Source organism: Anneissia japonica, unplaced genomic scaffold (assembly GCF_011630105.1).
Source record: "Anneissia japonica isolate Jap-2015-1 unplaced genomic scaffold, ASM1163010v1 scaffold1696_len571195_cov180, whole genome shotgun sequence".
Lineage (NCBI taxonomy): Eukaryota > Metazoa > Echinodermata > Crinoidea > Comatulida > Comatulidae > Anneissia > Anneissia japonica.
The window spans coordinates 494,673-506,951 of NW_022695941.1; the positions used below are offsets into that span (position 1 = coordinate 494,673).

Here is a 12,279-nt window from a genome sequence, read left to right on the forward strand (position 1 = left end):
GTGCATGCATTGGCTGGGTCAAACTCGTTGACAAACTGAAGCTCGTAGAATGTGTGCAAGGCTCGCTCAAAATCAGATATTGTGGGGTTTGAACATTTAGGATGAAAAAATTGGTTCCACATGGGAACAATACGTTTGAAGTAGAATCTTCAGTAAGTTTTAGTTTTGCAATGTTTGTCAAGTTTGAGACGGTTTAGAATTGCTAAGAAATGGTTGGCACTGTAGCTTGGTTGTTAAAATGCCTTCCAGCCCCATTGCCCTGAAAACAAATCCTCTAAAAAAAACCCACTATAATAACGATAGTACATTCGTTTTTAATTTCAAAACACAAAAGGTGCAAAAACAGCACTTTATAAAGCATAGATTTGTCATCTAATTGGCCAGTATAATCGCTGTTTAATGCGATAGAAAGTGAAAGATATAGAAAATTTAGGGGGAAAAAATTTAGATATCCTTTGGATGGGAAGGTGGGAGTTGGCTAAACCATTTGATGTATTATAGTTCATATTAATATTATTATTCTTTTGTAATTTTACATTTATGCTTCATAAAGAAATATGTAAAAATCAATTAATACATTAATAAATAGTACTTAATCATATAATTTCTAACTCACCACATTTTGAAATAGTGTTCTGAGATTTAAAAAAAAAAAAATATGTATTTGTTTCCATGATGTTTTGAGTGAAATCTGTCTTGTCATCATAAGAAAAAAAAAAGTACAAATAACAAATGAGACCTTTCCTATCAATTTGCATCCAAAACACTTGAAATGCATAAATGTATTTTCTGAAATTAATTTAATTTGAAAAAAAAAAAGAAGTCAAGTCGATGATAGATTTAGAGTTCACACTTAGCCATGAACTTTTGTTTATTTTTAGTTTGATATGGAAATGGCTCCTTTATGTGGTATTTACATTGTGCTTCCTGACTGTCTCCACGGCATCTATTTCTATAGAACGCCGTAATTGTGAATGGGTCGGCAAATAGCACACTGATTCGACTTGTCAAAGATCAAGCCGCTGAATAATTTGCATCTGACAGGTGGAATAAAATTTATAGCGTGAAATATATCCGCGGTTTAGTTGTATTTTCGGCCTAGAATTTTTGAAATGGTTGTATATCATACTGTAGTCATCACCACCATGCAATGCTTCCGTAATCATCATCATTATCATTATCGTCATTTTTGCTGAATTGATTTATTATATTATTTATAATGTTTGTGCCGTGTATTATGATTATCACAATCAATTTATACATGTTGTTTTTTTTTTAATATATGAAATGGTTTAAATTCAGTCTCAATGACTATAATCATCCATACTTCTAATTACAATAATAGAGATATTGATGGTAATGGATTGTGGGCAAACTAAGCTAAGAGGGATAAGTTGAAAAATTGAAAAATGAGTTGTTATATTACTCAAAAATATGATAGTCAAAGCCTTCATTTTTCAAATTTCGAAAATTTTGGCCATTTTCATGTATCTTCACTTTTCTCAAAACTGTATCAGCAAATTATCCCTCCTTTAGCTTGGTTCACCCACAATTAACGGTATATGTATTTAAAAGGTATGGAGTAAGACCTCAATCGTGGCTAAAATTTAAATACACTTCACAAAAATATATTTATTTCGTTTGGATTTCAAACTAATCTCTGCAGTAGATTATAATTTAATATTTTTGTGCCATTTTATAAATTCCTATGATTTGTGTGTGTTATCATTTTTCAAATACAATGGGTAAAATTATTTCCTCTTACTCATTGTAACCATTAGTCTGTCCCAAGTTCACCATTTTTTCTCGTCCATTACTTACAACTTAGGATATGATGTCAGTGAGAGGGTGTTGTAGGTCTATTTAGCTATGGTTTGTTTCTATTTTGTTCATACCTTTGAAAACTGTCCTTGAGCCCTTAGCAGATCTAAACTACAGGAAGTGATCATTATATAGGTGTCTTACACAGTCATATGTAGCCCACACCATCAATCACCACCCTAACCTTGACTTTGAATGGTGGCAATGAACAGTTTTTTAAAAAAGTGTTTTTATCTAACTTTATGCCGTGTTATAAAAATGAAAAAATCCTCAAAAACATAATTTAAATAAGTTGAGTTCCTCATCTAAAAGGATTAAATAAGTTGCCAACTTCCAATGACCCACTAATTTTGAAAAAAAAAATGTTTATTAATGTACACTTTTCATAACAAAGTCCTTAATGGACTACCTGCCAATTAATGGGTCTGTTCAAAGGTGTATAGAAAAGTTACGTTGTATTAATTGGTGAGGACAGTTGTTTTTTTTTTTTGAATACTGTTGTCTGCCTATATATAGTCATATTGTGATGTATAGTCATATTGTGAGGATGTGATGACTATATTTTTTTTAGATGAATTTTAATTTTCATTTGAAAGTTCATTAATACCATAATTTTCAAAGTAATTTAAAAACATTGGATTTTTTATATTGAAAATTTAATTACAGTTTTCTTTTGATGATTGAAAGTTTTTATAGTTTATAGGGTACTCACACTATTATGTAACAGGGTATTAATTAATATTCGAACATTTTTTAACTTAAAATATTTTATCTTACAGTATTAATTATCAGCAAGATGGAAGAAAGAATGCACCACCAAGTAAGTTTCCGAATTTGTATTCATATCATAATTTTAATCTCTTTTGTTCAGTTTTTTTTTTTATTCAAGGTTTTTAGGGAACTGTTATATTATGGAAAGATAGTGGAGCTGTAGGTTGGTGATTGCGATGCTTACCCTGAAATATTTCAAATATTGAGAAACCAGGATTTTATCACACAACTTTAAACAGCTCTTTTCCCCAAGCTTTGTAACTAAGTTTAATAAACATTATTCCATCCTGTAATAGAGCAAGTTCACTGTTATTAAATGGTAATGAAATAATAATACAGTAATACCTTAATACTGTTTCCTTATACTTAATAAGTTATTGTATGTTTCAAGATAAATAACTAATTTTATGTTAATTTGGGTGTTGATTACTTTAGTTGGTGGCTAACAGTTGCCGCATTATACAAGGGTCTTGCGGCGACAGATCTATACTTGGCTCACTGAGTGCTTTACAGCGTGATGCTGTCCTCTGATGGACGATCTGTTGCACGCGCCTCGTATTACGGTCGCTATTAAATCACGTCAGCTGGCAACCGTTGGTGAAGTGTGTGCCCTGGCTTAACTGTTGCTATTATTATTTTCAGCGTTGATGACAGTTATTAATTTTCAAGTTTGATGTATTTTAATGAGACATACTCGTTAAGATTTATAAATTATGGTGGTAGTGATAATTGTGATGAGGATGATAATTGTAATGATGAATTATTTAATGGTAGTTATAATAGATCCAAATGTTGAACCTAATAAATATAAAATATGTAATGTCCCCTAAAAATGACAAAAAATCATAAAAGATAATTTTGAAATTATTAACCTGAGCATAGAAATTATTAAATATACTGTATAATGATAAAAATTAAAAAATCACTTCCAGTGACTGAAAGTGTTTCTATCATTTTTACACTGTAAAACTATATTGTAGGTAAATATTTTTAAATACACTAATTTCTATGTTCAATTTAATAATTTTAATGCTACTTTAAAATGAGCAAGTTAATTTCAAAAATGATTTTTTGGGTATTTTTCATGGAACAATACATCTTTAATTAGCTAAGTAAAATTCATAATGAGGATTAACTGACACAAAGATGATGTGCCAAATGGCTTTTAACAATTAATTTTTGAAATTTGACTCTAATACTTTACAATTTTGCACATTTAATGATAAAAATATAATACACCCTCAATTTGTTGTGATGTTTGCATGTATTTGTCACTCACATTTGCACATGAAGCGGATGAGAATTCTAGGAGCACACAACAAGAAATAAACACTCAGGATGCCGTTGAAAATGAAAATCATGAGAAGGATCTTGAGGAGGATGATACAAATAAGTCCCATTCTGAGTTTATGGCGAAACTTAAGATGTGGGAAGGTATTCCTAAACTTCTTATGCATATTTGTCATGGCTTTTTCCATAGGGATTTTGCTTCCCTATCAATTTGTTCTTGTTTCTTTGGCTTTTCATTTAATTAATACAAACTTGTTCATTAACATTCTGTCCTCATCAGTTTAAATCCATTAATACTAAATGCAAGTTTTCTACCATTTTTCATTATTCTTGTTTCTTTTTTTTCTTTTTTTTTTTTATTTTAGAAATTTGGTCTTTGAACATATAACTCTGAAATATCAAAGACAATAATAACTTTATATTCAAATTATACTGGGAAATCAGTTAATTCAATTTTTTAATTTCTTGTTTTTACATATGGCACATATTGTCAATAATGCAAGTCAGTTCCTAATTAACACATATTTGATCATTATCATAATTATAATTTGTTTATGTGATTTCCCATGTTTGATTAATATTTACCATAACTACAATATATTTTTATAACAGATTTAGTTTTTTTTAAGATTTCAAGGTTTTTAAAAATTCAAAAGTATGATTTAGATTTTATTAATAAATGATTTATTGATTACTTAACATAGCATTTCTTTGAAATGCTCTGCTTTTCTTTAGTAAAAACACTTCAGCATACTTAACAGAACAAGTCTTCATAGATTTACCCCTCTACGTTCAATAAATTAGTTATGATTTAATAGAAATGCTATTATTTTACAATAAATTTTTTATATATTTTAAAATTATATAGGAATACATTATGAGTACAATTTGAAAAGCTATGGGCATCGATCGGTTTGATTAATACAGTACTATTTTAATATTTCTACAGAAGAATGTAATTGATATCTATTAGTTGGACTAACATACTAACATTTATCATTGTCATTTAACATAAATGTTGTTAAGTAATTTATTTTATTCGTTCGTTCAGAAATGTTCCTTTCATTGTTTTTTTAGTTGGTTGAAATTTACACTGGATAACAGTTTACAAATTCATTAAATTATTAATAGCCTTACCTAAACACAAAAACCTTAATAATAATTTGTATCATAATATATTTCAATGTAGTAAACATAGTAAGCAAGTATAATGTCCCATACTTTTGTACCATTTGCTACCACTTTCTGCATCTGTTTCGGAAGCATAATGTATCCGACTAACTGAGTCATTGTTATTTGGTACATCCGTAACCTAGCTTTACCCCTGCCTCGTTCCACTGTTGTTGCTTTCTTAGCCTGTGTTTACTCAAGAAATTTTTAATACGATGTAATTTAAGTCATGGCGTCTGTTTTCTGACAGTGAAATTATGGAACCTGAATGCTTGGATATCTGCCTAAATCCTGTCCCCTATTTTTTAAAAATGATCATATATATTTCAGTACCTTATGCGCCTGTCTTATATACTATTATAGGACTTTCCTTCATAGTTATAGTGGTTATGTGGTAATGCCATAGGCAATCGAAAGATTGGAAACTCAGGCTGTTGACATGAATGGGAGCTTGTGAAGAAGCTATTTCAATACAAAACCAAGGAAGCGTATCCCTGACAATTGCTAGCACAATCTATAATTATACTGCTCTCCATAGAAAATAGTACCCTTTATAAATACTAGCATATTCTGTAAATAAAGTCTCACCAAGGGTTGGAAGTCCCCTGAAAATTAGCATAAAGCTTCTGATGGGGTCGCCTTCTCTGCAAGTAAGCCAAAACCCTGTGAAAAAACAAACCCACCTCCCATAAAATCTGAATATTGGCATGTTTTTAATACTGTATATTATCCTCTTTCTGTATCACTGTGTGCATGAAAGGTCATGTGTTCGCAAAGCTAACCAAACTAGTTGTCCCTAATGTGACCTCCCACAACTTGAGCACTCATCACCATCTATCTAGAATAATACCCTTTAAAATTGTTGTATCTTATGCTCTGTCTAGATTATCAAATTTTCAATGACAAAAAAAACTTTTTATGCCCATATATTCATGATGTGCCTATATATGGTCATATTATGATGTCATCATGACCATATTTAGGCATGTCCCTTTTTTTTTTCAAATAACATTTGATAGTCTGGACAGGACTAATAAAAGTACCCCCTCAATCTAACTTCATGTTTTTTTCTTAGGCTTTGTGATGTTGGTAGAATTTTCCAAGTTTGATGTAATATTTTTTGTAATTTATAATCTTTAATATATTTGTTCCAAACCAACTTGTTATGTTTGACTATAGTTTGTTATATGTTGATAATTATTTTATTAAATATAGCAGTACTAATGAAACTAGATTTATAGTTAAAGTTGTTAAATTAAAAGTTTAACATAACATGTTTAATTACCTGTTTGCATGTCCATTATAACAATGATATCTGACATTATATGACAGTGTTTTTTGTAATAATACTTTATATGATTGAATGCAGTGGTGGCGTTTGCATTACCCTGACAGGTGGGTCATTAATCCCTGACAATTGCAATTACCGCCTCAGCCCAATTAATGTTGGGTTATTTCAATTCTACATGCCTGAAAATGGTTCTCGTGCCAATTGCATTGAAGATTTTTCTTGACATATTTTAATGCGACTTCCCACCAACAGGGCCAAGTGTCCCCTGGCGGCTGGCCCAGGCCCTGCTAGCTTACCGCTTGCGCCTCCACTGAATTAATGCAAACTCTTTCGCAAACCTCTTTGTTTCTAATAAAGGTAGTAGTACTTGTATAATGTAATTTTACCGATAAATTTTGAGAAAGCTTTATGTATCCATACTGCTGGATCCTTCCTCGTCTGAATCTTCCTTTAATCCTCTGAAATCCTCTGTTAATCCACTCTGTTCTTCTTTCATTCTCTTTTCTTTTGCTTTTTATTATCAGAATATTAATGTAAACTTAGCATGATGATATATAAATAGTACTTTTATTTTCTTTTAGTAATTTATAATTATTTTCAGTACCTTAAAAATAACACCCTTTTAAATGAATGATTATGATTTTAATTTAATATTATTTTTGTCTTGAAACTGTAATTTTTATTTTTTGCATGTATTTCTCTTCCTACTTACCAGCAGATCGATTTTCAGATATAGAAAACTCATCTCCAACCGTACATAAACCGTCAAGCATTCCAACCAGTACCCCAGGTATTAAACCCTATCTATAAAAATGCTTTGTAGAGAAAGAGCTGGTAGAATCCATGTTTAAATTTCCTGTGGCATTAACTTCTTTACCTGCTTAGTAGTAATAGTAATTTCTGTTGATTTCTTTTAGATTTAGATGTTTCAATTAACTTTTGTAGTTGCTGGTTCTTCTTTGTCCTTCCCACCTGCATGTATTAGTTTATCACTTGATTTCTTTTTATCAAATTTGATTTGATGAATTGTTGAGGTTGAAGTGTATTTGATATAAATATGATACGCTGGATGTGCATTGTAGCATTGATGGATAGGTCATCATCTGTGGAGTTCAGAGAATGCCTAGTTATAGTAGCTGCGAGAGAGCAACTTAGCTCAGTCAGCCTGGTGGTAGCTCCTGTGGGTGCAATGATCTACGGAGAGATTTACATAGCCTAGGTGCCAAGCCAGTTCCATACGCTACTCACCTTGTGTTTCAGCTAGAGGGCTGGAGTGCAAGTTTCAATAGTCTTTCGGATTACACATTTAACCCCTTGGACCTGTGTGCAATATGGTCCATGTGCATGCTAAACTATGCAGTGCACTCTATAAAATAGGTATTGTCCCTTGCAATTTTTGGCAATTCAAATTTTGTGCTAGTAGCTAAAATGCTTGAGAACCAGCATCTCAACCAAACCCAGATTTTTTGGAGTTTATAAAAAACAGGATATTAAATAACAATTTAGCCATTAATTAATCTCTAAATCTAACTGAAAAATATAATAACATTTCATTAAATGTGCACACCTAAATTAAGGCCAAATAAAAATTTAAAAAAAATACCAGTCCCCTCAGTCATCCATTTTCTCACCATTTTTTTTTTTTCCTTTATTTTACCAAATGTACGAAAATCTGGCTATCATTAGTAAAATCCTCTCTCGATCATTTATGGTTTGGGATACAATATGGTATAAATCATGTCAAGTGCTTCTTTTATTTGCTTTCAATGTGTCCACTTAGTAAAAGTGAGAAAGTAGTAGCTGTTTCCCATCCACCTTCTTGGATTTGCCACCGTGGAGTAAAAAAAAGAAAGAGTGCCCTCATTCTCCTTGTTTCCAAATATTAGGACTAGAAACTACTTTTTTTTCCATGATTTCCATGATTTTTTGGGGTGACTTTAGGTAGGTTTAAATGAGCAGTTTTATGTTTTAAGTGAATTTATTCAAAGAAAAGTGATAGAGTGTTTAACAGTTTGATGATAGTCTGTCTTTAAAGACATTTGCTTGTTTCTTTTAAAATTGTACAGATTCCTGCATACTATTTCTGTTTGTTGAATTTTACTTTTTTGCCTAGAACCTTGGCTTTTAATTTTGTAGCATAGAGTGTACATTAACAAAATACTTTTTTCACCAATAATTTAACACATTAACACATCCTGTACATATTGCTTACTGTTGTTTGTTAATTTGTACTGTGAACCTTAACTTTGACTTCTGCATGAAGTTTGTTAAAAGTCATCTTTCTGGCCGATTTTCTGAACAAAACACTTAGTATTCAGCTGTTTTAATGTTATCAGATTACTAAAATCTAAGTATCTTTTTTGTTGCATACCACACGATTCAGAGACAAAAGTATTAAATGAGAAATTAAAGGGATTTAGCCAAGGAAGCAAGTTTTCCTGGTTAAACGTTTCAGTATCAGATAGTATCATCTTTAATTTTTAAGTAGACAACTAGCCTGCTCCTGAGTTTGAGCTGCTTAATTGCTTTTATTATTATCGTTCAGATTTTTTTCTGTTTGTAATTTTGTAGAAAATACAGTTGTTTTTCTTTAATACAATTTTAGTGGATTCAAAGGATTGAAGTGTCAAACTGGTATTCAACAATTTAACACAAAATTAGCTATTATGGTAAATATCAGGTTGCAGAAAATAATTACAAATCCTTCTTTAATACAAGCTAAAAACTGTGATATAAGCTAAAAAGACATAAAAAAAATAAAATCAGTATTTAAGTTACTTACTTTGTATATTTAACTTATTAGCTTTAAATAAAAATTTAAAAGAAAATTGTAAAAAATGTATTTGCCAATTTGTATATTCATAGACTTGCAACCAATCTGAGCAATTTTTTCAGCAATAGGTCTAGAAATATATAAAAACTGATCTAATTTTTTTTCGTTAAAAACTTTTTAAGGAGCTATTTATGTTTTTATTTTCCCCCTATTTTATAACATGTTATTAAAAAGAAAATGTTACTGCCCTCCTGTGTTTTTGAAATGAAAGCTTTAGAAAACACTAACAGGAGGATTGGCCAGGTATTTTAGCCTTCTTAAATACTGCCCTCTCTTGTTTTTGAAATGACTTTGAACATAATACTATGAAAGATACTCTGGATTTAAAGAGCATATTGAATATATCAAATCTAAACTCTAAAAAGTTATGACTCCCCGTAGTAGAGTGTTATTTTGGATGTCACCTGTGTCATTTAAATAATAATAATAATTTAAACTTACTACTATAATAACTGATACATTATACTTCATAAAATAAATTTAAGATGGTTTAAATGATTGTAATTTAGAATGAAAAATACCAGCACCTGATTATTTTTAATGACACCTCATATGCAAAAAAAAACAAAAACACCCCAATATTTCACATAATATTTTACGTAATTGCTGGGAAAAAAAAGTATTTCGCATGCCAAAATATGTGAATACAAATTAATCAATTATATATGAATGAACTTTAGCAAGTGGCAATGAACTTTAGCAAGTGGCAATGAATTTTACCTACACTCACTGTAGGTGTGCCATATCATGTGTCTAGTTGTTTTATGTGCTACTGTAGAATTGGATAATTTTTATCAGAATTGTACAACTAATTTCGCCAATGTGCATTAGAGGAATATGTTCCCCTAATACATGTTCCAAGGTAATAACAACAGCAAAAACAGAAAGAATTCTTAGCATGAACACTTATTCTAAGTTAAATGTTGCAAAGGGAGAACAAATATTAAACTTATCTGAGGCTTACATGTTAGTCAACGTACTTATTGCACAGTCTAAGAACACCCATGCTAATAAAAAATGAAGGTGTTCATTTTTATTTTTCATTTTCATATTTTTTTTTTTATTCCAATAAAGATTGATAGTGATTAAGCTCATATTATATTAATTAGTGTTAACATAAACTTGTCGATTTTACCCTTGAACTTTTAAAAATCATAATAGTTATCAAATTAATCTTAGGTAAATAATTTGTTTTAATTAAGAAAAAAACAGAAACATTGCTTGCTGTCCCAACACTTCATACGGAATTAGGAAAATTGCACTTTCTCATTTTCTGTCGGTTCTTTTTGGCACTAACTCTTCCATTTTATTTAAAATTATCCTACACAACAATCTTTTTAATTATTTTTTTAAATATTTAACTGTGCCTTTGATGATTGCTTAAATTGGCAAATTATCTTTTAAATGAATATTATATTGCTGTTATATTTGATATACCTAGTAAAATGTTTGCCAAGTTCACTGTAGGCATAGAAATAGTTTGTGTTTCTTATGTTAAATTTAATGTCAAAATTATTTTTTCATGATTGAATATATGTTTTTATGTGTTTGTTACAAGCTGCTAGTTTGTAATAAAAGAAGAATTTCCTATGTAGACTTAGTGCTAATGAAGAATCCTAGTACCACATACATTGATTTTTTTTTAACTTTTTAAATTTCAGGGAATTAAGGATATATGGAAATGTGACAATTTTTATTAACGAGTGAATTTTATATACTGTACTTACTTTTTATTACTTTAATGATGATGGTTATTATTATGTTAATACTATTACATATTTTTATATTATTACTTTTGATAGTTTTTATTATATTATTGTCATATTATTATTAGTGTTTTATTTTGTTGCTAATTACTTGAACCAAACATAAAAGGCACACCAAGCTTAAGGCCTTTGCAAACATTCATAATATGACAGCTTAAAAAAAGTGCACTCTAAAAAAACATATAATTATTAATCTCTTACTTAAATATTCCCATTGTTCATGCTATATTCAAAAGTAAATTAATTTTCAACATGGATTCTTATTTTCGTGGCAATTACATTGAAGTTCAAACCTTAATTCATTTGGCTGGAGAGCACATTAAAAGTTTGCAAAAGTCATAGAAAAACAATGTTCTCATGTATATGAGTAAATTTAAATTGAACTTTTTTAACCTTTGAAAAATTATTGGAAGTTCACAAATTTAATGAGACTTGAGTCTTTAAATCTATAGTACCTCATTTAAATGTTAAATACTATCATGGCAACCCACACTATTTTAATAATAAGTTTTAAAAAGGAGGTGTGTGTCTACCCACAGAGACAATATGTATACCACAGAGCCAAGTAGGCAAGAATGACATGAGTACTTGTGTATTTTTCATCCTCCGCAATGGCTGCTCGCTCACATAAGAGCGCCACTGGGCCAGCTAATGCCATGTCACCAAAAGCAGTGCATTATTTTATTGCTCACTGTAGTATTCTTAGCATATGATTGTACATCTTAAAAAGCCATTTTAAAGGCAAATGCTCCCCTATGAAGTTTACATGACTAATATGTGTGATTATCGTCATAATAATGTCAGTCATATATTACACACACATATATTAAGGGTATGTTCATATTATATCAACATCACATGATTTGATAGTGTGAACAACGGTTAACACGTTGACTGCCAGACCTTTTTTTACGGTTCCTTCCCGTGTGCCAAAATAAGCTTACATGTACAAACATGCTTTTTTGAAATTTTATCTAGTCATATATCATCAAAATGATGTGTAATAAATTGGCGGGAAAATATTAGGGGGCGAGTATACTCGTCGATGGCACTGTGATAGAACTTTTTACTCACTATGCCAAGTGCGAGTTATCTCGTCCTCTTTTTGCGTGGGTTGGTATATGTTCAAAGGGCACCCCCTCTTGTACCGCTCGAGTGTACTACCGGCAACACAACAAACGTACATATGTCATTTGTACGTTATTGTCTAGGTGTATCTTCCCCAAACTACCAGCCGTTGAGTCTGTGGTCCTACATTGTATAATAAATAAGTTATAAACGCTAGAATGTTTTCGACGAGTATACTCGTTCCTGGCGCCCTCAGCAACACCCTGTGG

At 30.5% G+C, this 12,279-nt stretch overlaps 1 protein-coding gene across 19 annotated transcripts in view; it reads left to right on the top strand.

The window, feature by feature from the left end:
• Positions 1-12,279, top strand: part of LOC117101645 (rho GTPase-activating protein 5-like) — an 81,797-nt gene that overhangs the window by 41,201 nt on the left and 28,317 nt on the right. For 9 of the 19 annotated variants that reach the window (XM_033241660.1, XM_033241659.1, XM_033241664.1 and 6 more), the window contains exons 14-16: positions 2,601-2,641; positions 3,886-4,026; positions 7,059-7,133. In XM_033241660.1, coding sequence (XP_033097551.1) covers positions 2,601-2,641; positions 3,886-4,026; positions 7,059-7,133 — 257 coding nt within the window. The remainder of the gene's footprint in view (positions 1-2,600; positions 2,642-3,885; positions 4,027-7,058; positions 7,134-12,279) is intronic. The other 10 variants (XM_033241676.1, XM_033241677.1, XM_033241678.1 and 7 more) reach the window with 5 other exon arrangements.